At 41.9% G+C, this 26,642-nt stretch overlaps 2 protein-coding genes across 5 annotated transcripts in view; one reads left to right on the top strand and one right to left on the bottom strand.

Annotated features, from left to right (window-relative positions):
* Nucleotides 1-26,642, top strand: part of psmd1 (proteasome 26S subunit, non-ATPase 1) — a 61,422-nt gene that overhangs the window by 11,509 nt on the left and 23,271 nt on the right. For all 4 annotated transcript variants that reach the window (XM_021614254.3, XM_090238081.1, XM_021614202.3 and 1 more), the window contains exon 16: nucleotides 142-206. In XM_021614254.3, the coding sequence (XP_021469929.2) occupies nucleotides 142-206 (65 nt within the window). The remainder of the gene's footprint in view (nucleotides 1-141; nucleotides 207-26,642) is intronic.
* Nucleotides 5,459-21,582, bottom strand: LOC110531039 (5-hydroxytryptamine receptor 2B). Its single transcript, XM_021614349.3, has 4 exons — nucleotides 20,997-21,582; nucleotides 19,464-20,105; nucleotides 8,923-9,123; nucleotides 5,459-7,123 (listed from the first exon to the last, which is right to left on the bottom strand). Exons 2-4 carry the CDS (start codon nucleotides 19,723-19,725, stop codon nucleotides 6,201-6,203), a joined length of 1,386 nt encoding a protein of 461 aa, XP_021470024.1. The 5' UTR covers nucleotides 19,726-20,105; nucleotides 20,997-21,582; the 3' UTR covers nucleotides 5,459-6,200.

Here is a 26,642-nt window from a genome sequence, read left to right as displayed (position 1 = left end):
AGGCTTTCCCCAAATCTTTGATATCTGGGCAGATTGGGAGTTTGGTGTTTGGGCAGGAAAATGGTTATTAGTAGCTGTTATCTCCTTGCCCTACTGTATTTTTTTTCTTCTGCTATTAATACATTGTTCTCTACCTGTCAGGTAAGCGACGTGAACGATGATGTCAGAAGGGCAGCGGTGGAGTCCATTGGATTCATCATGTTCAGGTAAGGCCTTATTCAACCCTGTATCCCCTTATGTAATCCCCTTTCCGCCCAGCAGAGGTCCCCCTACTTTACAGCCTCTTGGTCCACTGCTAGTCTCTTAGCCCAAGCTAACTGATCAATCAGCTCCTACATGTATACACAAAGACTGCATTCCTCTCATAGCCCGGGCATCATTTCCAAATGATTTTGGGATGGGTGTTGTTGGCAGTTTATGTAGCCTCCCTCCCCTCATCCTGATCGTTAAAACAAACAGTGAGAGAGATTTCTTCCGCCTAGACCTCAGATAAATAGATGGGGCTTTTCCACTCCTGATTGCCACCGGGGCTGTCACCCATCTTTGGCCCTGAGGTTAACCCACATTTCCAAGTTCCATGTTTTCCCCATCAAGAATTGGTGTTTTCGCAAGTTCTCACCAAAGCCTGTGGAATTTTCACCCCTGAAGAATTTGTTGTCTGAACACTGTTTGGGGTTTTAAGTAACCACCAAGGGCATGCAGTAGGGTTAACCTTTAGCCCAGATGGAGCTCTGGGCTGATTTGCGTTTTCTTATATGCTGAATTGTTTATGTAAGCGCTAGTGCTGGGCGATATGGCCAAAATATCATATCACTGTATTTATTTATTTTATAAGAAAATGATGTATGATGGTATTTGACACTATTTTTGTTTTTAAGTAAGGACATTTCTAAATTTGTTTTATAAATAGTGCATGACCTCAGGGTGGTGACGCATACATTCTAAGTGATTTCAACGGGTCTCCATTCTGATTTTTGTTTTCTACTGTTCAATTCAACTTCAACCCACACTATTTAGTGGGCATTTTTCATAAATTTCTGCATTTTCTGCGTTCATTTGAGTATTTCCACACTGCCATGCACGATATGGGCAAATAATCTAAACCTTATTTTGAATCAAATGTTAATTGTTTCCTAGGGGACCCTTTTATCTTTAATCTAGCATATATTAATGCCTCTTGTATTCCTCTTTGATGTGGAAGGTACTGGTGCACAAACAACATGCTGATTTAGGTCTACACCACCACTGGTATTATCAGGCTGTATAATTAATTATGTTTGCTCTGACTCAGTACATTTATTAGCTAGCTCCCTAGCGATTAGCATTAGCGGCTAACAATATTTTGGCCCAACTTGCTAAGAAAAGACAAATTAGCTGTTTGCAGATGTAAGCAATACAAACGACTAGTGTAATAATAGAACGCTACTGGATTTATATGAAGAAGCAAAGTGAAAACAGCATTGTTGTCATCAACATTGTTGCATGTGCTGCATTGACCATGCAGAGAGAACGCAAGTGTCTCATTTTCTAGGAACAACAAATGCGCTCCTTGAGTGACGGGGGGCGGGGCTAGGTCTGTGTGGAAGGGCAGCATGGAGAGAGATGACTCAAATAGCAAAGTAAACTATAAAAATGGACGTTTAACACCGCGTATCACATTTAACAAACCAAATAATAAAATACAGTTTTAGAAGGTAAAGTAAAAACCCAAACCGGTCCGTGCATTAATACTGGTATATCTATTAAAAAAAATACGGTATACCGCCCACCCCTAGTAAGCGCCATGTTTGGGCTCAGAATGCCTCAGAAATTCAAAATTGTTGAATTGAAGTAATAAACAGGATGCAGAATTGCTATTTGAATGAAAGGAAATAGAATTGCCTCTTCGATATTAGGAGTAGTCTATACAAATACACAGCTTGTACATAACATCAACCATGTCGTTATTTATATGTATGTATGTAAATACAATTGTTGAAGCAATTTAGATTTTCAAGAAAAACTCAATTCATGCTCAAGGAAAACAAAACCTATGTGTGAATATTCTAAGTTATTATATTTCATTATTCACTTAGACCTGCTCAGGTACTTTGGAAAATAGTAAGTATTTGTACTCGATGTGTCAGTTTGTAGTTCATACATGCATAATCTATGAGCAAATTTACTTTCTTACCTCAATTAGCCACCAAATCCCTAGGTTAAAATGGACTGTTTTCTAGAAGTTGTGTGATGCCATTTTCCCTACCTTTACCCTCATGTGGGGGTTTGAGTGACAGCTAGCAAGACACAGACACAGTAGAGCGAGAGAGCAATGATGTTGTGCACATGTGACGTAGTACTCAATTTTCAGGGACCACTTTTGGCTCAGGCACTACTTTCAAAAGTACCAGAAACAACTGCATTGGACCTTAGATATTCTCTATCTCAATATCAAATCATTTCTGGGTAACAATTAACTGCAATAAGTAACTTTTTGGGTGACCTGACCAAATTCACATAGAAAAGTGAGTTAGATCTACTGCGTCTAAGACTTGCTTTCAGATCTGTTCTATGTGCACTATTTCTATGCTTCCCATTCAGTTTTTTTTTTTTTCGTCGAACTATCGGTTTTGTACACCAGCTTCAAACGGCTGAAAATACAACATTTTTGGTGAGGTATTTCACAGCGGTTTAGATGGTACAATGATTCTCTACATTACATTTTCCTTGTTTTTGTCACACAAACTGAAATTTTGCGAACTATTAGAATTTTAGCAACCAGGAAATGGCGTAGCTATTTCTTCATGTTGCACCTTTTTTTGAGTACCTTACTGTAATTGTTTTATATTTAAGTGTTCAAAAAATTGCTTCTTAGCAAAGACCAATTTGTCATTCAAGAATTTTAGGTCTGTCTGGGAGTGATCTGCGTGGGGATAGGAAAACGATCTGTTATTGCCAGAGGTTTGGAACTCTCTTTCTTATTGGTCTGTTAACCAATTAACACCTGGTGATGTCACTAGGCAGGCCAAAACTCCATCGCTCTGTAGTGTGATAGACGTGCTGCTGTGTGTGTTTGCGCAATGCCACCGAGTGCCATAAGTCAGTTGGCAGCCACTGATCGATAAGCAGGATGTTTACCACTTCCTCTGTCCTCTCAGACCTTATTTACTTTTCACAATGAGGGAATGTCTTTTCAAACAGCTCTTACGCCCTTTTAGTGTATCATAATTTTCACAATTTCAGTGTTATTCCAACCTCATGGTATGGAAATATATATGAAACACAGGTAAATCTAGTTTTTGACTGCGCTGGGCCTTGTAAATTCTGTTCAAAATAGGGAAAATACCCTCAAGTTAACCCTGAGGCCTTCAAAAAATAAAGACAAACAAATTAAATGTTTTGATAGTGAGAGCAATCATCCCATACGTTTTAAATGGGTTGTCTACATTTGTAAACAGAGAAATAAAAGCCTACTATTTTTTGGGGGGGGGTGTGTGTGTGTGTGTGTGGTGTGTGTGTGTGTGTGTGTATAATGGTGACGATTAGTAGTTCTAAGCACATCGGGCTATACACTCTGAGTGATATTCTCCAGGAGTCAATAGGTTTACATTTATACCCCAAAAAGTACAATGTCTTTGTACCAATCACGGATCGTGGCTTTAGAATATAAAACACAATATATAAGGTAGGGTCTAATATAACTATTATTTGTTAAGAAAATCTAATTGGCTATTCTAAGCACTAAGGTTCAAATAGAATGTTTCTGCAGAAAAGTGATATTCTTTGGTGTCTGTGCGTGTCACCTGTCATTCAATGAAACACATATTCAATGACTGAGTGGAATTTTTTTAATTGAATCAAATTAAATTCTACTTCCTGTCATTCAAATTCTACATCCTGTGGGGGTGTAGACAATTTGAATTTCAAGTCAAGAGTTGAATGGGATTCTATTCCAAAATTCTGAATTGAGCTCAACCCTGGTAAGCGCTGGGTATCATTTGTCGTTTGAAAAACCAACACAGTTAAATGTTTTTGAAAGTGTGCTTAAGTTTCAGCAATGTGAGAATTTGTTTCATGTCCAAGTTAAATCTATGGAACATGAATAATCTTTGAACCACCCTTGTTTTGGTCTGTGCAATGGTTTCAGTAGTCTCTTGTCATTTTTAAATGCTATTCATGATCAAAGATATGACACTTTTGGAAGTGATTTTACTTTTCAGAAAGCATAGCCTAACCTACATTGATCAGCTGCAAACTATCCCTCACTTTCCTAGTGTTGGCACTCTTGAGTGATCCTGTGATTGGTTTGCATGCGGATTATCAACATGACATAGTGATCAGCATCTCATCAAATGGATGACAGAATTTAGGTTAACTTTTAGCTGAGAGGATACAATTACTTCCTGGCTCCTTTACAGGTAGTTCAGTGTCTGAGGACGTTGGCGCCATGTCATCCTCCCGAGCCACATTATTGTTTTTCGGTCTGTTTACGGGGGCTTATCACTCATTCTCTGACGTGAATTTACCCATCAGGCATCACTGCAGCATTCAACAGCATCAGGCAGCACTGCAGCATTAAACGGCACTGAGCCAAGCAGAGGAAAATGGAGGGACTATTTTAAGCCCTAAAAAGGCTATGCGATATTCACATGATCAATTGGCTGTTAGATAAACCTAGTGTAAATCCTTCCTCTGTTTAGAGATCCTCCTGAGCGGCAACCATTCAGTTGAGCTCCCACTCCCCCCATGGCTTCCAGGCCCCCTTACAGTCTTGGGAAACCAGGACGTGGTGCTCTGAGCTGCTGTCTCTGAGTGGGTCAAAGGTCAGAGTGAACGCTGGTGTGCTGGCGTCTCTCACTCCCCAACTGCTTCGAAAGGGCATGGGTATATTCCTCCCCACCATCTAGTCTCATGATGGTAGAAATATGCATTGGAATTTGTAAATGAACCAAACATGGGCTCTATCATTTCTTTTCTGGCCATGTGGTACATCCTTGGGACTTATTATTATAGATTTTATGCTGTAGACTAATTTGGTACACTCACCATAAAAATCAAAGTACATTTTTTTAGGTTTATATAAAGTCAATTGTTTTTGAGTTTTTATGTCACTTAATTCACTGGTACGGAGAATGAATCAAAATGCCCTTTTTATTGCCCCTCATAAAGCGATCATGTCCCTACGCACTTAACGTTCAGGATTCAGCCTCCTCGTAGTCGTTGTTTGTGACGATGAACTCCGAGCACCGTGGTTTATGGTGTGTTTATTTTGGCTCTCGTGTCCCGTTAGCTTTGCTTCATTACCACCCCATCAAGGAGACACTATATAAACTCTGATGAAAGTGAAACAGTAGATCGGCCGTTGCGGCCGCAAAACACATATTTTCAGAGAAAAAGACGTGTTTAAAATAAGATGACTTGGTCGGTAGTTACATCTGCTTTCAAAGATCCTCTTAAGAACTGTAAAAAAGGACACGGCTTTTCTTTAAGCCAAGCACAGTTTTTATACATTTCTGAACCATCACACATCCATTCGTAGGCTATACATTTTCTATTTGACTAGCTTCCCATTTGCAAAGGTTTTGTCTGTTGAATGTATATATATATATATATATATATATATATATATATATCATCCAAGTGGATTATTATAACACTTTGGGGAAAATAGGTCTTGTGACTTTTCATAACATCTGTTCACAGTTTATAAAAACACTTACCAAAACATTGCTGTTAAAATGGGTGGCATTTTATAGTGTATTCCTTCAGAACTGTGTGTGATGTGGAGGCTGAATGTCTAGTTTGTGGGAGGAGTGTTTGTCCTTTCAATTGGTAAGCATGTCATCTCCTCCATGGAAATTGTCCATAGCAGACCACCGAATAGCCCAAGGTGACATGGGTAGCATGGGAATACACATTGTATCCACTTGAGTGTTTCCAGACCGTCTGTCTTCGATGCACCTATTTGCTGTCTCATTTTATTCCTAATGTTCAGCAATCTGTATAGAATCGGAGGGCCTCTTCTTTCTCGCCAAAGTGTTTGACAGAGATCGGCATCTCCTTTCGTTTCGCCCTTGAGAGCACACTGTTTTCTTTTAATAGCACCGAATCCACAGAAGTGATGCTCAAGGAAGGTGTCTTGTCACCTGAACCCCTGGACAACTCGAGCCTGGTCTTGTCTTTTTCACATGACTTTCTGGTTCTAATTATTTCCTTTTGCACTACACATAACTGACATGCTCTTTGGGTTTGCAATCCTCATTCTCTGTAAGGAGCAGAGTGTCCAGTAGAACGCTAGCAGAGGACTCCATGGGTGCTTGCCGTCGCCTCGGCGGGCTCTGATAGCACACCGGCCCGATGCCGTTCTTCATGCCACGCTTCACGAACAGCTTGGAGTTTTCCGCCACAGATGAACGGAAGGAGATCCGTGTCAGATTCCTGCAGCCATGCTGTTCCCTAGATTGCCTGGCTGGCGTGTTAGTGGTGCTGCTGTAGTTACAGGTGATGTAGCGTGTGAAGGCCTGGCGGAAGGTCTTGTTGAAGAGGGTGTAGACCAGCGGGTTGATGCCTGATGACACGTAGCCCACCCACACGAAGATCTCCATCAGACGGCCGATCACATGGACGTCGCAGCTGGCGCACAGCACAGAGGTGATGTTGGTGATGAAGAATGGGCACCACATGACCACAAAAAGAAGGAAGACTATGCCCAGCACCTTGGAGGCACGCTGCTCATTGGTCAGGTTCTGCATCGACTTCTTGCCTATGGTGGACATGCGACGGATGGGGATCTCGTCACCTATGATTGGGTTGGCGGGAGAAATGGATTTTCCTGGCAGTTTCTCAGTTGTGGGAGAAGCCGCAGACTGCTCCCTCTGGAAGACTGAGGCGACGGTTGGGCGAGTGAAGCGTTGGGTCACCTTTGACCTGAGCAGAAAGGCTTTCTTGCGCAGCACCTGGATGGTGAGCAGGTAGATGACCATCATGATAGTCAAAGGGATGAAAAAAGCTGTCATGGAGCCAAACATGATGAATTCTCGGAAGCTGTCTGGTTTCAGTAGGCAGGTGTGGTTGCTGTTAAAGGTGACATTGTTGGGAAGATGGTAGTTTCTCAGCCCCTTGATGGGAATGGGAATTGCGATACCTGTGTGAGAGAGAGAGAGAGAGAAGTTTGGTCAGTCAAATCATCAATCCAAACTTTGTTGTCTCTACACAGTGTTAGATGGGAAGACTAACAACTTTGGTTGTTTGGGATTTAAATGTGTTATGGGAGTAGAGACAGGATCTTCTCACAGCCAGTGGACTTTATGCTGGTTTTCTTTTTGCTTTTATTATAGCACATGAAATCTTCACATCTGCGTTTCCTTTTTCATGTTGCCAGAGTATAACTCTGTTTAAAGCTTCAGGCTTTCACGACTGAGGACAGCAGAGGTAGCGCAAAGGGTCATTCTGGGACTTCTGGAAGTTCTCATTCTTTGCTTAAAAATCAAATAAACAAATCATATATTACCAGCTATAATACAGTGACCGTGAGCACTACACCCTGGACGAAGAGACCCTTCTACTGTCGTGGCGGCGTCTAAGTGCTGCTCGCGTAACTCTTAAGCAATCGTCTGGTTTTGCTCACCGAAAGAAAGTCAATGTGTCGAACCTTCGCCCCGAGGTGAAAACTGAGAGCGTGCTGTTGTGAACGAGTCTGAACGCCCTATGAATTCCATTAACCTGCTAGTAAGCATGTCCGTTGGATGGTGTATACCATGTGTATCCTGTACATGTGACTAATAAAACTGGAAACTTGATTAATGCCAGGCTGAACTCTGCCAAGTCCTCACACCAGTCGCCTAAATGCTTCAGCCAGAGGAACCGTCATGGCTAACGATGTTAACTAGAATAGGGGTGTTAAATTTAATTTCATACTGGAAAGCTTATATATAATTTCAATGCAAACCAGTGTCCTTATTTACCACAGCATTAACAATACAGACTCTGTGGACAAGAAGTAATAAGAAGCCCAACAATCAGAAAAATAAAACCAATGTTTATGTCTCGAACTGTCTTATTGGACTGTGTCAAATGACCAATTTGAGTATAGACTTATGATTGGGCCAAATACAGGAAACCAGTTTGTCTGACATTCCGTCGTATGAAACACGTTCTGTGTGAAGAGGATTCCAGTGGTTCAGCTGCTCCATCTCCCTCTTGTTTATGGACTAAGGGTCCTTAGCTTTATCTCTTACCCCTTATCCTCTTCAGTCCAAATGTCCTTTTGTCTCGTAACCTAATTTTACTGAAAAATACCAGAGGCTCTTTAGTGTTGCTTTACTATTCAGTTTTGTAAAATTGCAGATTTCGATCTGTTCTGCAGTGCACATTTTATGCTTATTGTGAAGAGTCAAGTGGTTACTGGTCCAGGAGTCCTCGAATAAGGTTGTGGTTTGAATGCTTGGTTTTGTCTTGAATGTTATTTTGGCTTAAACTTTTCTGAAAAACAAATCTGTGATCCATAGCGTTGTAGCAACATTGTAAAGCCGTTGTACTGCTCAAAGATACAATTGCAAAAAATAACGCGCGCTAAGCCTTGTGGTGTTTCACTACGCTCATCACAAGGGCAGTGATGTGAAATTAATTTCCTTCCTGGGGGCATACTCGATCATTTAAACCTCCCTTTTTTAAATTTGATGCCGTTTTTGTGTAAATCTCTCCGGCTCATTAACTGTTTACCCACAGTTCCCCTTGACTGCTAACACTATGATAATGTGTAAGTCGGGGTTAAGTTTTAAGGGAGGTACTGTATGTAAACGTTTTTATACAGCTTTTATTGCATCCTGCTTTTCTGAGGCATGTCACAGGCGCCCGGGGAATTGAACCGCAATGTCATAGCGTAAAGAAACAACTATATCAACACAGGACAACAAAAAAGAAGAAAGAAACTGAGCAGCTTACCAATAGATATGAACCACACCACTGCTATCTTGGCCATGGCTTTGGCCCTGGACTTATACTGGCTGTGCTGAATGGGCTTCTTGATGGCGATGTAGCGGTCCAGTGAGATGGCACACAGGTGCATGATGGACGCTGTGGAGAACAGGACGTCCAGGAAGAGCCAGATTGGACAGAGAAACTCCGGAAGAGGCCATCCGGAATCTGAGAAATGGACAGATGATGGGAAGCATTGGATTGTTAGCTGCTCTCGTAGGCCAATACAGAACAATTTGAAATGTAAACCATGCCCTTCTAGACAAATTCTCAAACTTCATTACAATGGTGCCAAATCTTTTTTTTTTTTTTTTTTAACCCTGAGAAGAGCCTATTTAGATTTTAGTTTCTAAGTCATTGTAAAAATCAACATAATAGCCATTCAAGTAATTTATTACCATCTGCACTGAACAAAAAATATAAGATGTAAAAGTGTATGAGCTGAAATAGAAGAACCCAGAAATTTTCCATATGTGCAAAAAAGCTTATTTCTCTCAATTGTGTGCACAAATTTGATTATATCCATGTTAGTGAGCATTTCTCCAGTGATGTGAAGTACTTACCCCCCCAAAAAAAACTACTTAAGAAAAAAATATTATCTGTTTAACTTTTACTCCACTAAATTCCTAAAGATGATAATGTACTTTTACTCCATACGTTTTCCCTGACACCCAGAAGTACTTGTTACGTTTTGAATGCTTAGCCTTAGCAGGACAGAAAAATGTGGTCTAACTGACATACTTATCAACAGAACCTCCCTGGTCATCCCTACTGGGTGCTTCGTCAGAGCGTGCCCCTGGCTATCCGTAAATAAATAACTCGAAAATGTGTCCATCTGCTTTGCTCAATATACGGAATTTGAACTGATTTATACTTTTATTTTTTACTTTTGATACTTAAGTGTGTGCATATATAAAACAAAATACTTTTAATCAAGTAGTATTTTACTGGGTAGGCGACATCTTTTAATAGAAAATTAATCATTACTTTTACTCAAGCATGACAATTGGGTAATTTTTCCACCACTGTATTTCTCCTTTGCCAAGATAATCCATCCACCTGATAGGTGTGGAATATCAACAAGCTGATTAATCAGCATGGTCATTACACAGGTGCACCCTGTGCTGGGGACAAAAAGCCATTCAAATTTGCAGTTCTGTCACACAACACAATACCACAGATGTCTTAAGTTTTGAGGTAGTGTGCGATTGGCATGCTGACTGTAGGAATGTCCATCTGAGCTGTTGCCAGAGAATGTTAATTTCTCTACCGTAAGCCGCCTACAACGTCATTTTAGAGAATTTGGCAGTACGTCCAACCGGTCTTGCAACCGCAGACCACGTGTAACCACGCCAGCCCAGGACCTCCACATCTGGCTTCTTCACCTGCGAGATCGTCTAAGACCAGCGACCTGGACAACTGAGGAGTATTTCTGTCTGTAATAAAGCCCTTTTGTGGTGAAAAACGAATTGTGATTGGCTGGCCCTGGCTCGGCCCCTGACCAGTCGTGAAATCCATAGGTTAGTGTTTAATTCATTTATTTCAATGAACTGATTTCCTTATGATTTGTAACTCAGAAAAATCGTTGAAATTGTTGCGTTTTATAATGTCAAGGACTGCATGGGCTGTGTGTGTGTGTGGGAGAGGAATAGAGATTTGTCAAAGATGCCAAAATTAAAGGTGGAAATGTAGGATATTTTTCTAATAGGAAATGAAGTGTGAAGATGTTGGACATTTATTCATGCCGTTTCTCTTAATTTGGTGGCCTATGACGCAGGTGTTTTATGTTCTTTAATTCCTGAGGAAGAAGTAGCCCATTTGGAAAAAGGGACAAATTTCTCATTAGTCCCATTTTGTCCAGCAAACCTTTTGCATTCTAAACAGAACTTGTGTTGTGGACATCAGTGACATCACCAGCTAATGATTTAAAACCAGCTCTGATGTAAAGAATTCTGTTTTATTTTAGTAAATAATTAATTTACTGCCGAGAAATGCTTCTTATGACTCTTTGTATGGAGCTGAAAGCGCTATGTAGATGTGTTCTGCCCCCTTCTCGCCATACGTGTTTGTTTATTTTGGGTCCTGGGTGTGAAATTGCCCCATAATTGTGTGTTGGAAAGGTTCTTGAATGATTTTTCTTGTTAACCTGTTTTACTGATGGCTTGTAATGTCATAATTCAAGCATTAGTGGCTGTTTTTTATTTTTTTTGTTAACAAGTATTACTTTTAATATTTGTATATACATATTAAACTATAAAATAAATACACATTTGATCACAATATTTTAGTGTCCTCCCTGTTCTAGATGTGCCCTATGAATGTAGTGGGCATTCATTATGTTGGTCTACTGCGCACCATTTCAGGGGCTTTGTTCAGCTCCTCGTCTACTGCGCACCATTTCAGGGGCTTTGTTCAGCTCCTCGTCTACTGCTCACCATTTCAGGGGCTTTGTTCAGCTCTTCGTCTACTGCTCACCATTTCAGGGGCTTTGTTCAGCTCCTCGTCTACTGCTCACCATTTCAGGGGCTTTGTTCAGCTCCTCGTCTACTGCTCACCATTTCAGGGGCTTTGTTCAGCTCCTCGTCTACTGCTCACCATTTCAGGGGCTTTGTTCAGCTCCTCGTCTACTGCTCACCATTTCAGGGGCTTTGTTCAGCTCCTTGTCTACTGCTCACCATTTCAGGGGCTTTGTTCAGCTCCTTGTCTACTGCTCACCATTTCAGGGGCTTTGTTCAGCTCCTTGTCTACTGCTCACCATTTCAGGGGCTTTGTTCAGCTCCTTGTCTACTGCTCACCATTTCAGGGGCTTTGTTCAGCTCCTTGTCTACTGCTCACCATTTCAGGGGCTTTGTTCAGCTCCTTGTCTACTGCTCACCATTTCAGGGGCTTTGTTCAGCTCCTCGTCTACTGCTCACCATTTCAGGGGCTTTGTTCAGCTCCACGCACCACTTGCCCTTTCTCCTTTTTTCATTTAGAAATATTTTCTGTGGGATATTTATACTTTGATAGGTAGGCTACTTTCTAAGAGTATATATACTTTTTTTGTGGGCCCCTTCCTTTCGATGGGAATAATACTCAACAAATTCTACATGTGAGGATATTGTGTGCTTATACCAGATTTTAAAAATCTGTTTGCTGGTAAAGTTTCTGATATATAAGTGTTGCCAAGGCTACAGAGGTGTCCATCCAAGGCCACATTTCTAAGACAAACGTGTGAAGTCATTGCAGTACACCAGCTTCAAGAGCGAGAAAGAGAATTCTATGAAAACCGAGCTACCAACCTCTAGGGGTGAGGTCACCATTCCAGATTTGTGGAAAAAGCCGAGTTGGACTCAAAATAAAAACTACGCTGAGATCGCTGTCTTGGTGAAGTGCTGTGTCTGAGTAGTATTATTGTCATTATGTAAATCGTGATTATTGCTTATTTTTTAGAAAATGTCCCCGTTCCAGCAAATACCGGGGTGTAAACGATCTGACCTGAGTCATTGATGTCTGTCAGGCTCTGATTATACAAGACATGCCCACAGTTCTTAAGGGCCTCCATACTTTATATGAGAATCCTTTTTTTCTTCTGTAAGAATAACTGATCCTAAATCTGGTAAAAGCTCATCTAGACCTCAATTGTTTTATAGTCTCTATGTATGATATATACAGTGCCTTTGGAAAGTATTCAGACCCCTTGATGTTGGCCACATTCTGTTACGTTACAGCGTTATACTAAAATTGATGAAGGGGGAAAAAACTATTTAAATCAATCTACACCCTAATGGCACAATACCCCAAAGGCAAAACCACAGGTTTTTAGAAATGTTTGCCAACTTATTAAAAAATAAAACTGCTATCACATTTACATAAGTATTCAAACGCTTTCCTCAGTACTTTGTTCAAGCAGCGATTACAGCCTCAAGTCTTCTTGGGTTTGACGCTACAAGCTTGGCACACCTGTATTTGGGGAGTTTCTCCCATTCTTCTCTGCAGATCCTCTCAAGCTCTGTCAGGTTGGATGGGGTTTAATCTTGTTTTCATCAGAACAGAGAATCTTGTTGCTCATGGTCTGAGAGTCTTTAGGCGCCTTTTGGCAAACTCCAAGCGGGCTGTAGTGCCTTTTTACTGAGGAGTGGCTTCCGTCTGGCCACTCTACCATAAAGGCCTGATTGGTGGAGTGCTGCAGAGATGGTTGTCCTTCTGGAAGGTTCTCCCATCTCCACAGAGGAACTCTTGAGCTCTGTCAGTGACCATCAGGTTCTTGGTCACCTCCCTGACCAAGGCCCTTCTCCCCCGATTGCTCAGTTTGGCCGGGCGGCCAGCTTAAGGAAGAGTCTTGGTGGTTCCAAACTTCTTCCATTTAAAAATGGAGGCCACTGTGTTCTTGGGGACCTTCAATGCTGCAAAAATATTTTGGTACCCTTTCCTAGATCTTTGCCTCATCACAACCCTGCCTCTGAGTTCTACGGACAATTCCTTTGACTTCATGGCTTGGTTTTTGCTCTGACATGCACTGTCAACTGTGGGACCTTATGATGTGTGCTTGTCCAAATAATGTCCAATCAATTGAATTTACCACAGGTGGACTCTAAGTTGTAGAAAAGTGTCAAGGATGATCAATGGAAACAGGATGCACATGAGCTCAATTTCGAGTCTCATGGCAATGTGTCTAAAGACTTAGGTAAATAAGCTATTTCTGTTTTATTTTTAAGAAATTGGCCAACATTTCTACAACTGTTTTCGCTTTGTCATTATGGCAGCCTTATTCTAAAATGTAACAAAATGTGGAAAATGTCAAGGGGTCTGAATACTCTCCGAAGGCACCGTAGATAAGGGGTGTCTCAATCATTATGCAGGTTTTTCCTTTTGAGACCAAGAAAACCAGGTGAGGGGAGTTCTTTACTAATTAATGACCTTAAATCATCAATCAAGTACAAGGGTGGAGCGAAAACCCGGGGACACTCGGCACTCCGTGGAATTTGATTGACAATAGATGTCCCACAGATGAAAATAATAATTATTTTGAAGGATTTAACAACAGCCCTTCTAGAGTTTTCTATTCTGCACCGACGTCCTTCATTAATTCATACGTTGTATTTTTCTCGTTATAAAGCTCTCTGCCAGAGCACTAAATGGATCGCTTGGAGGTTTTGTTTACACTTTTAAATGAGGCGTGTTTTTGACTTAATGACATTCCGGGGTTCTCAAAATGAATTATGGGGAAGTTTAGGTTAAAAGACAGCGCTGGTCGAAACGTAGATCTAAACCTAGGCCCTACCAGGTGTGTGTGGGGAGACTGGGTGAGTCTGGGGTCGAAGCTCGTCTTGCAAAAGAGTGACCCCTCCCTGAAACAGTCTTAAGCTCATTAGTGAAGAAGGGTAAGAATGTTCCGTCGTCATCCTCTTATGGCCTGGTGGGCTATTTTGTGAAATCTTAATTCTACTCTTCATTCTGATTATAGAACAATGAACATGTTTTCTGCACTGTCTTATGCCACGGCCCAAATATATTGAGGTAAACATTTCTATCCGTCATGTAAACACTTCTAATGGTGCTTCCTCGTAAATATGGCGCTATGGTTAGTGCATCCCCCTCCCCTCCCGAATCCTTCAAATAGCTTTTCTTAATTGTTCTCCCAAGCCTTAGTCAGCTGTATGTTTTTAGTTTAGCACTGTAGTCAGTCTACAGTGCAGCCGTTAAACATTTGGAACCATGTCATTTTTCAAGGTGTTGACTGTAAAAGCCTTACATTCATCTGCTGGGCAGATGTGAAAGGGGCCCTCGGGACTTCTTTTACAGCTCTTATCGAACGCAATTGCACACTAGACATGTCCTCCTCCAGTAAAATGTTTAATTTTGGAAGAAGGTCCAATTATGATTGGGCTCACTAACTCATTAATATTGGATGTTTGAGGTGATCATGGGAAGTTCGTCTTTAAAAAAAATAAAATAATTAGTGACTGATCTTCAACTCCGTTGACTCCAAAATAATCGTAGTTCATTAGATTCAGTAAGGACTACCCTACTGATGAACGATGAACTAAAAACTCAAACTAAAAAGAATCATGATTCTACAAGCCTCACGTTCACCATAGGGGGGCTTATTGGATCTGTAATTTTGTTACTGAGACATATAAAAGTGTGACTCAATGTCCATTTTGTGATTGCTAGGCATACAAATAGTTATTTATTGATACCATCTGGAATGAGGTCTTGTTGTCTGCCGCAACCGAAATGGATAGTGAACGACTCTTGGCGGGAAGCAGTTGCTTGACTGCTGAGAGAGATTAGCACTATCGTTTGCGAACTGCAGCCATTTTTTTTTCCTGGATCAAGAAGTGACTTAGGTGGTGGGCGTGGCTGGGGTGTTCAGATGGCGTGGCAACATTTTAGACGCCCCAATTTGGTTGGTGTAGAGTTTTTTTTTTTTCATTTTTTTTGTATTTATTTAAGCTGATTTCCTGCAATTCTACACATTTCTGAGATTTATTTTCCGTTGCTGTTTTTAAAGCTAGTTTCCTGCCATACTATGCGTTTTGCCATGGCTAACGCTGTTATTTTGCTCAACCTAACAATTAATACTGCATTGTTTTAGGACATTTCAATTTTCTGTCTAGCTGTCTAGCTTTTATTCTGGTGATTGGTTAGTTATCAAAGATGATTTTATGTACAAATATGTAGGTCCATTTTATCTTTTGTACATATTTTATCTGGTTTTAGTTAAGTTTACACTGAAAGCATTTTTCCATTTAATAAAATAAACCGATAGCTAGCTATCTTTTTTAAAAATGTTATTTTATTTTTTAAACACTGCTTGGACCTGAGAACGCTGAGGTGGCCCGTCCAATAATTATTATGTCAGAAACATCCCTGTTGTCCTTCGATAGCGGTCAATAATTAATTAATTGCATTAATTTGTGCACCTTGCAATCAGTAGTTCTAAACATGTATTTTTCTTCTCTATGCTGCAGCACAATCTAGAGTAGCGTGTATTAATGCTGCTCTTTTCATTTCGGCCAGCGGGGCAAACATACAACAAAATAAATGTTCAAGTTACTCGGTGGGGATTCAACTCTTTGGTCGGTAAAAGAGTCAACCGCACGTCACTAGTTTGAGGCAATAGCTACTCCCGGTTAGTCTGAAACTTCTCCCGCAGCCAGGGTTTGGGATGGAGAGGAGATCCACCCAGGCAGACACAGAAGAAAGTGGATAAATGGTCAAAAAACAAAGTAGCTATTACTTTCTCTTGTTTATTTTAAGCAAGTAGTTGTTGTGGTTTATTGGGAATTTAGAGAGTGCCATGTTTAGTGGAGGTGATGTATTAGTGGTGACAATACTGTAGCTACAACGTCTTGTCTCTGTCCTCTGGTAAATTTCAGGTGGTATTTGGAAGTTTGCACTAATTCCCTCTCTCGCCGTTTTGCCTGCACACACCGTTCTTAGAGCTGCAGGCCTTAGCAGCCGAGTGGCTCTAAAGGGGCCCCCCTTGCTGTGTGCTCGGTCTCCAGCCAGTAGAGAAATGACAGCTGCCCCTGCACAAACGTACCTTGCGTCCATTCAGACATGGAACTCTGTGCGAACTTACATGTCCGCACACGTATACACACAGCCCCCCTCCCACTGAACATGGGCTACTACTCCTCGGGAAGCCTCTGGCTCTTATTTATGTGATCACATGGCCTTGACTTTGATCCTCTCCTTCCCCTCCGTCTAGGCCTGATCCTCTCCTTCCCCTCCGTCTAGGCCTGATCCTCTCCTTCCCCTCCGTCTAGGCCTGATCCTCTCCTTCCCCTCCGTCTAGGCCTGATCCCCCCCCCTCCGTCTAGGCCTGATCCCCTCCTTCCCCTCCGTCTAGGCCTGATCCTCTCCTTCCCCTCCGTCTAGGCCTGATCCTCTCCTTCCCCTCCGTCTAGGCCTGATCCTCTCCTTCCCCTCCGTCTAGGCCTGATCCTCTCCTTCCCCTCCGTCTAGGCCTGATCCCCCCCCTCCGTCTAGGCCTGATCCCCTCCTTCCCCTTCGTCTAGGCCTGATCCTCTCCTTCCCCTCCGCCCAGGCCTGATGGACGTCATTAAGGTCTGATGGAAGGATGGAGCCCCCCCCCCCCCCCCACTATACAGTTAGCCTCGTGCCCACTGTTTGCACGGCACATATGGTTCTTATACAAAGATGGTGCCTGTTTTCTGAAAGCATGACTTGAAATCAGATTCCTGCCAAGCAGTCGAGGTGGGGTGTGTGTGTGTGTGTCACAGGGCCGTTTACTCCAACAGAATGAATGAGGAGTAGTGGCTCGACTATAAATTCTGTGTCAGGAGAAAGAGGACTCTGCTAGAGAGGGGGGTTTTCATTTTGCGCTTTGAAACACAGCTGCATTTGTGGGGCGGCAGGTAGCCTAGTGGTTAGAGGGGGCGGCAGGTAGCCTAGTGGTTAGAGGGGGGGCGGCAGGTAGCCTAGTGGTTAGAGGGGGGGCGGCAGGTAGCCTAGTGGTTAGAGGGGGGGCGGCAGGTAGCCTAGTGGTTAGAGGGGGGGCGGCAGGTAGCCTAGTGGTTAGAGGGGGGGCGGCAGGTAGCCTAGTGGTTAGAGGGGGGGCGGCAGGGAGCCTAGTGGTTAGAGGGGGGGCGGCAGGGAGCCTAGTGGTTAGAGGGGGGGCGGCAGGGAGCCTAGTGGTTAGAGGGGGGGCGGCAGGGAGCCTAGTGGTTAGAGGGGGGGCGGCAGGGAGCCTAGTGGTTAGAGGGGGGGCGGCAGGGAGCCTAGTGGTTAGAGGGGGGGCGGCAGGTAGCCTAGTGGTTAGAGGGGGGGCGGCAGGTAGCCTAGTGGTTAGAGGGGGGGGGCAGGTAGCCTAGTGGTTAGAGGGGGGCGGCAGGTAGCCTAGTGGTTAGTGTTGGGCCAGTAACCAAAAGGTTGCTAGATCGAATCCCCAAGTTGACAGGGTAAAAATCTGTTGTTCTGCCCCTGAACAAGGCAGTTAACCCACTGTTCCCCAGTAGGTTGTCATTGTAAATAACAATTTGTTCTTGCCTAGTTAAACAAAGGTTAAATAAATAAATTGTAAAGCTACGTCACTTAATGGAATCGAATGCAAATCTTTTCAGTTCGCTCTTATATCTGTATTTTTCCCTGGCGACCTACGTGAGTGTGCGAGCCGAGGGAGAGGTTGGTTTGTGATTGGAAAGTCGTTTGTATAAGTCACGCAGAAATTGGGTCATTGTGATCATTGCTACCTGATGTGAATGTGCCTCTGCTGTGATTACACAGCCAAAGGAAGTACCTTGTTTATTGTCCACTATCTTGTGTTTTTGCCATCTGCTATTAATTTGTTTATACTGTAGCTGGCGGAGATTCAGCAGCATCTCTCGTGGTGTCTGAACTCTACTGTTCTTGAATTATTATATTATGAATATGCTTATTTATTTTTTTTGCTCAGTTGTTCAGTTAACAAAAGAAGGTGGCAATTCTTGTCATCGAATGCTAGATCTGCTAGATTAAATTAAAATGTTGTGGCTTACCTACTGAGGTGGATATCTGCTTTGCAATGCACATTTACAGGTGTTTCTCTGGTCTCAACTGACAGCAGCTTTATAATCGCGGCTCCATGGGAACTGGGGCGACCCAAGTGCAATTTAGATCTGATCGATGGGAGCCAAGCTAAACACGAGTAAGAGGCCAGCCTTTGTGCTTGAATCAGCTGCTGTGTTGGGGCCAAAAAAATAATCATTCAAATTGATGTTGAGGCAATCATGGTGTTGCAGTTCTATGAACTGTTCACACTTGTAGGATCAGTACCTTTTTAGTATCAGCTGTGGTTGGGTTGTATACAGATGTTCATACCTAAATCCTGTACCATCCTGGGGTATACAGTATTATCGTCAGTGCAAACTAGTGGACATTTATTTAAAAAAAATGTAACAATAAATACATTTTATGCTTAATTTTTTCTTTAAATGCACGCGAATGTAAACCAATTGCGAAGACAGACACCCCCAGCACATAAAGTTGTACAATTAACTCAAAGTTTTTCTGCACACAGAAAACAAATATCAAACAACAAGAATGTTGATCCGGGAGAGGATTGATTGTCTCTGCTATAACCAAGAAACTTGATCTTGACATCTAGACACTTGGTTCGTAAACCAAATGCATAGCTGGAGCCCTGAGCTTGGAGAGAATTTTTATTTGGCGCGTCTATAGATATTTCGCTGGAAACCATTAGTAGGTTCCTCACAAAAGTTTCCATGTGCTCTTTGAGCCAGTCATGGTGTTTTTATGTTGAATGGCTTCTTAATTTCTCCTGTTGCATATTTCTTTTTATTAAGAACGCCATCTGCTTTATCTATTGACACAAGTTGACTGCGGGTATTTATTTTAAAAGAACCAATTGAACATTTTTGTGAGGTGTAAATCATACAGTATTCCGCCCAACCCTAGTATCAGCAGGGTCTTGAGTTACAATTGGTTGAATGAAGGTACCAATGAAGGGGTCCTTTCTGATGGCAAGGCAAGAGGTCAACCATGTGGAGGTGACTTACTGTAGAGCACAGTGATGAGGGCAATGGGCATCACCAGGAGTCCCACTAGCAGGTCGGCCACCGCCAGGGACATCAGGAAGTAGTTGGTGGCATTCTGCAGCTTCCTCTCCAGCGACACTGCCAGGATGACCAGGATGTTGCCCCCAATGGTGGGGATGATGACCATAATGATGAGCAATGCGGCCCAGCGTAGCTGAGCACCAGCCACCTCCCCGGACCCCGAACCGTTGACCGCCAGCGGGGGTGCCTCTGGCTGGGACATGCTGCTGTGGGGAGGACGGCTGGGTTGGGCGCGGGTCGGGGCTCTGCTCTGGCTGGTTCAGGGGGCTTGGTCAGCATGGTCACAGGGTCCTGCGAGCAGGGGCAGGGGTGGGTGGAGGGCAGCTTAGGTCCAGTACACAGGGCGGTGGCTCATACCGGGTGCACCGTATAAACCAAAAAGGACCACTTTACAATCAAAAAAGCCCAGCAGCTCCAAAACTTAACATGTCGCCTCAAAACGTGTTCAAGGCAGTAATCTAAGCACAGAATGTACCTCCACAGGAAAAAGGGGTGTTAGGTCAAGAGTTGGTTGTCTGACTCGTAATCCGGGGGCGCCGTTGTCTTCTGGTTTGTGTACGCTCTAGAACAGGCCAGTTTCTACTAAAAGTTTTAGAAGGAAACAAAAGTGACAATGTTAAACCCCTTGGACATTAGTTTCAGTGTGAAGACCTCAAATGATGAGTGACATTTATCATAACAAATGTCATGGGTTTTTCCTCCACAGTCGTTAGTATTGTTTCTAGACCAAGGAAACAGCTATCGGCTGTAATCACTGCTTGCTTGCGTGCTTAACTCTGGCATGTTTTTCTACATGTTTTTTTTGTGTGTAAAAACATTTTTTTATCAAGTGCGTATATGGTCGTTCTGGGTCTCTTTGTGTAGTGGTGTGAACATTTTATTGTCAAACAAAATTGTTAACACGTAAGGTTAAACGATTGCATGTCATAAAAACATTGCTACAAGTATTTATTGAAGTAATGTTTAAATTATGCATGGTTCAGTTTTGAACATACAATTTTAATAAAGCTTTTGCATTTCACTTTTGAAAGCAATTTTATTTGTAAAATATAATTTCCTTAATTTTCCCCTGTTGGTTTGTAGTGTAAATAGTTACTCGTAACACACCTAGCTTATTCACTGCATATCATAGTGGTTTAAGTCTGTGGCACTAGGGTAATTATGATTCCCCCTCCATTTTTATAGAACAAAGTTATGCAAACAAGCATATTTGGTCATTATTTAATTGACAATAATATTACACTCAATATTGTCACAATCTCTAAATTGCTTATACATGTTATTTCCATGCCATCATTAATTATAACTCATAAAAAAAAAATGTTTCATCTTCCTTTAAAGTTAACTGTCTGACATTAAAATCAAGCACAGCTCAGAAGTTCTCAGACTTTTTGATCAAAAACATGAACCATTTCCTGTAGATTTGACTGATTTTTTTATTTTAGAATGATGAACAAATAGTGTCTTTCTTACCTTCATCAAAGGCAACAGCCCCTGTTCTCCTGTTTGGTTTGTCCTGTACATTTGTATCGCCTTCTGAGCTGCTATAATCCACACTTTTTTTTCAATCGTGCAAAACCAGTGCTGTTCATCACCAAACAACTCGATCCTCAAACTCCTTCAATGACTGCTTTTTTTCCCTTCTTGTTCCCGATCATGTTTTTATAACTTAGAACTCCTCCAAAATCTAAAAATGTCACAGGCAGCCCTCCCCTTGTGAAAATATTTGCCTAATATTATCTCACTTTGGTGCATTCCATCCGTAGGAAATTCCTTTGTCCCGCTTGTTGGATGAGCCCCCGGTTTCGATTCGCATCACATACCGCGATCACAGGTTGAAAACTTTCAGATGTCCTGTCTTCCCCCCTTCTCGCACTCCGTCTCTCACTCCCCCATACTGCTTCTCCATCCCCCTCGCTCCCTCCTATCTCGCTCTCTCTTACCACCTCACTTATCCATGAGTCAGGCTAGGGAGAAGACAGATGAATGTCTCGGAGCTGGCCGAATGCCGACGTTTCTGGGAGGCAATTTCCTTCAACACAGCCGACTTACTGTTTATGTTTGTCTCTTTCTGTTCTCTCCTCCAGTAGGGGCTGGGGATGGTGGTTGGAGGAGGAGAGAGTTTTTAGTTGTGTAGGTTAAATGTTGCTTCACATGTCCTGTTGAAACAGCATTATCACTTCTTCTTTTTTTTTGTTGATAAAAACTAAAAACGGATTTTCCGGATGATGGTTATATAAGAAATTGCAGAGCCAAGTTTTTTTTGACTCCCTTTCCGTGCCTGTACAGGGGGTTATGTTTGACATCTCAAATCTTGCCAGCCTAACCACCCCCGGCCAAGTCGGCGCAATTGTCTTTTGATTAGAACAAAAGCCAAAGGTCACCCCCCTCCTCGCCTGATTCCTATGTGAATCACTTGGATGCTCCTGATCCTCTGGTGTTAGGAGTTGCCCAGGGACTTCCTGCTAGCGCCTCACATCTGTTTTCTACCTTTCTGCATTAACGCTGCGGATGCTACTTAAAAAATTATTTAAATACAATTTGATTGAACATTCCGCTGACTTAGATTTTACGACAATGACATGTCCAATTCTTCGTATCTTCTAGCTAGACAGGATAGGCATGATTTCACTCATGTTTAAGTCTGTAGTCATTTCTTATTGGAGTGGGATTCATGGAGTACAGAGAAGTCCTGCAAAATGTTCTTATGTCTCTGTATGGAAAGAAACACTGCTTTTCATGACTAATTTGGATCGAGTGGAATGACGAAGTGGATCATATTGACTTTTTGGCAGTGTGTGTATGAACTGGTATTGGTTTGATTAGCCTTAGTGTTTCCCTGCTTCCTACGTGTGCCACTGTGCTGGGCATCTCTGGCGGCTGAGTGGAAGGGACATGATGGATTCAGCTACTGTGCTTTTTAATTATTATACTTTTTACAATTCAGCGTCGGACACCATCAGGTGCACACGCACAGCCTACGCGCACAGCAGGCACAGCAGGGGTTGCATTAAATACGGAAGACACATTTTCGATTGAAAGCAATTGTACAATTGACTAGGTGTTTTTATTTTTTAACTTTTATTTAACTAGGCAAGTCAAATTCTTATTTACAATGACGGCCTAGGAACAGTGGGTTAACTGCCTTGTTCAGAGGCAGATTTTTAAAAAAAAATTATAATAATAATATTTTACCTTGTCAGCTCGGGGATTCGATCCACCAACCTTTAGGTTACTGGCCCAACGCTCTATCCACTAGGCTACCTGCCGCCTCTCGGAGCAATGTTTATTAACTCCAAATGTTATCGAATCAAAGTTTATTGGTTGTGTACACAGATTTGCAGATATTGCAGGTGCAGTCAATGCTTGTGTTTGTAGCTCAAACAGTGGAGAAATATCTAGAAATACAATAATACACACAATCCAAAAAAAAGTAGCTAGAAACAGGGCAACCGTGTCTGTCGGCACCATCTTGTCCATTTTATATTGCTACGGTAGCAAAGCAAAACACCTATATTCAACCTCAAGACATGGCATTTCATGGACATTTAGCTAGTTCGCTGTTGCTAATTTGTCCTGGGAGATGAACATTGGTTTGTTATTTTACCTGAAATGCAGATGGTCCTTTTTTTCTTCTTGTTGTTGTTGTACATTACCGACACCAACTGGACTGAAGTGTGGATCCTGTTCATCTTTCAATCACCCACGTGGGTATATGCTCGTAAAAACCAATGAGGGGATGGGGAAAGGGCGGGACTTGACGCAGTGCGTCAAGCGTATAAAATAGAACCAAGAAATGATTGAATGACATGTATGTGTACATTTATTTAGAAAAACTGCCAGTTTGGTCGGTATGTAAGGGGCTTAATGTGGTGTCGGATTACAGCTAGCGACTCTACTTGGATTACATTTTAAAGATGCACTATACCGAAATCGCTCCGCCATTGCCAGGTTGCTAAAATTCTAATACTTGGCTTAATTTCAGTTTGTGACAAAACCAGCAAGGATAGTGCAGAGAATCATTGTACCATCAAACCGCAGTGAAATATTTTCCATAACCAAAAATATAGTATTTTCAGCTGTTGGAAGCTGGTGTACAAAAGTGAAAGACGTAAAAACTCAACTTTAAAATGGGAATCATAGAAAAGTGCACGTAGAACTGACCTACCACTCCTTAGACTTCCTTTCAATGAGAATGGCATATCTTTAACACGCATTTCTACGAGAAATGTGCAGTTGGTTTGACACTACTAGTTTAAATTGGTTTTAAAATGAAGACTGCCTGTTTTTGGTTTTGAAGGACTATGGTTTGAGCAGTAGCACAACCGTAATAATGTGTACAACGTGTTCGGTGTCCGGCAAAAGGGATCCATATTCCTCTGGGCTTTCTTTCTTAAGCCGTTTGATAATTATCACGTCCTCCTGGCCTCTTCACGCCATCAAACCGATGAGGTTTTCTCTGAGAAACAGAAAGGACCTCTTCGATTGCAGGGACGCGTCATATTTTCTGGTTGAGCTGCGCTATTTTTAAAAAATTTTTTGGTGAGTTAGTGGCATGAGTCATGGAGAGGGATTTGCGATGTTGACGATTATGCTTGTTTTTTTGGAAAAGGCTGAGGGGTCTGTTTTTTTTATTATAGAGGATTGGTTTACCGCCTATCGTTTTTTCGGCTGAATGACGATTAAAACCTAACTGACAGACTCTCAATGACCATTACGGAGAACGGAACCTTTCTGGGAAATCTGAAGGCATATGGTAATATCCTCATCGGTTTCACTGTCCGTGCGTGGCAGTGTTGGTCTTATCCAACTGCCTTTTTACAGCATAGCAGGCTGGATAACACGCTCAATATAATGCTGCTGACCTCATCCCATAGTGGCTGTTTGCCTCTGTCTCGACAGATTCCCTAATTCAAGACATTACCATGGGCTATGCTGTAATACATTTCCAGTGTTGATAATGTAGCACACATTGTAGTGATTTGAGTAAGAAGTGAATGTGAAGTCACCACTACTTCTGATGAAATCCCTCTTTCTCAGGCAGTATTGTTCCTGACCAGTCGTAATTGCGTTCCCTTTTTTTTGGTGACCAAATATGAGTAATACATGTTTAATTTAGCTGACCGGTTTGGCAGGAATTTTCACTGAAAGACACACTGGAACACATTGCACAGGTTACATACAACAGGCGACTCATTTGCATTGCAGTAACACATTCTCATTTACAGCAACGACCTGGGGAATAGTTACGGGGGGGATGAATGAGCCAATTGGAAGCTGAGGATGATTAGGTGGATGGAACAAAGCCAGTATCACTTCCTCAAAATAGTCTGAATGAATCTAAGATACCTAAAGAAATCTGTAATTAATTAGGATTTTTTTTTTTACGAGGATGTTTTAGTCGCTAAATTTTTACATCTAGCTAAGGCCGCGGTTCCCAAACTAGGGGTCGTATGAAAATGGGGTTGCGGGAGAATTTCCAAAATAACGAACGTTTTTATATATCATCGTTGTGTCTTAAAATCATTGTAATGTGGTTCATCTTAAAAATCTAAAAGAGACGTATTGAAATCTAAAAGATCAATTCAATCGGTTCCCTTAGATCGTGGGCAAAGGCCGTGACTGTGGCTCTTGAATCGAAATGGTTCAAGTGCGGCCTTTCGAACTGTCGTGTGACCGAGCGCTGCAGACAAAGCATTCGCAGGTGTTTTGGTTCCTGCCTCGAAGGGAATAAATACCCTGCAGTCTCACTCAGACCATTAAAACTCACAGTACCCTTCGGCAGCTCATATCTGTGTGACGCTGGATTCATCAGTGCTCTCGTCTGCATTAAAGCCAAATATCGATTTAGGTTGGATGTGACCGCAAGAGGTGAGGTGCACGCTGTTGACCCCATGCTGACCCCATGGCCCCTCACTTTGAGAAGCTCTGACATGCATCAAACACACCCATCTCATCAGTGGTGGTGAGATGAGACATTGTCAGACTCATTTGCAATTGACTGTCATAGCCCCACATTAAAAGTATGTATCGTGAGTTAAGACAATCAGAAATACTGTTAGAATGTTTTGTAATTGACTGCCATAGCCCCACATTAAAAGTATGTATCGTGAGTTAAGACAATCAGAAATACTGTTAGAATGTTTTGTAATTGACTGCCATAGCCCCACATTAAAAGTATGTATCGTGAGTTAAGACAATCAGAAATACTGTTAGAATGTTTTGTAATTGACTGCCATAGCCCCACATTAAAAGTATGTATCGTGAGTTAAGACAATCAGAAATACTGTTAGAATGTTTTGTAATTGACTGCCATAGCCCCACATTAAAAGTATGTATCGTGAGTTAAGACAATCAGAAATACTGTTAGAATGTTTTGTAATTGACTGCCATAGCCCCACATTAAAAGTATGTATCGTGAGTTAAGACAATCAGAAATACTGTTAGAATGTTTTGTAATTGACTGCCATAGCCCCACATTAAAAGTATGTATCGTGAGTTAAGACAATCAGAAATACTGTTAGAATGTTTTGTAATTGACTGCCATAGCCCCACATTAAAAGTATGTATCGTGAGTTAAGACAATCAGAAATACTGTTAGAATGTTTTGTAATTGACTGCCATAGCCCCACATTAAAAGTATGTATCGTGAGTTAAGACAATCAGAAATACTGTTAGAATGTTTTGTAATTGACTGCCATAGCCCTGGGAGAAAAAAAGAAGAAGAAGAAAAAAAAAATATATATATATATATATATATACGAAACATTGGCCGTTAATTGCATTTTTAAAAAATCTGTGGTTCCGGAAATATTTTCACATCAAAAGGGGTTTGTTGACGACAAAAGTTTGGGAACCCCCGAGCTGAGGTGTTTGATGCAGTGTTTCTCTCAAGTATAACCAAAGACAGATCCTCTGGGTAGGTCTGTCTCACTGTATTCTGCAGTAGGATTGGAAAGAGCTCAATCACCGAAGCTGTGTATCCTGTGTTAGTGAACAACCCTAAATCATGACGAACTCACTTACAGAACTCTGTTTTGGACGAGACTGACTTTATGACCAAAATAATCCTCTTTATACTTTGTAGTCAATTTTGATAGTAGAATAAATGTTTCTGAT

The sequence above is a fragment of the Oncorhynchus mykiss genome, chromosome 1 (genome assembly GCF_057628025.1).
Source record: "Oncorhynchus mykiss isolate SJ-2025 chromosome 1, ASM5762802v1, whole genome shotgun sequence".
NCBI classification, from domain to species: domain Eukaryota; kingdom Metazoa; phylum Chordata; class Actinopteri; order Salmoniformes; family Salmonidae; genus Oncorhynchus; species Oncorhynchus mykiss.
The sequence above is the reverse complement of the archived record's forward strand: the minus strand, read 5'-3'. Positions and strand labels throughout refer to the sequence as shown.

Excerpts from the sequence above, each read along its gene's own strand:
- LOC110531039 (XM_021614349.3), bottom strand. The coding sequence starts at position 19,725 with ATGTCCCAGCCAGAGGCACCCCCGCTGGCGGTCAACGGTTCGGGGTCC. Across the intron at positions 9,124-19,463 it reads CCTCATCACTGTGCTCTACA|ATTCCGGATGGCCTCTTCCG; the intron begins GTAAGTCACCTC and ends TCCATTTCTCAG. Across the intron at positions 7,124-8,922 it reads GGTGTGGTTCATATCTATTG|GTATCGCAATTCCCATTCCC; the intron begins GTAAGCTGCTCA and ends TCTCTCACACAG.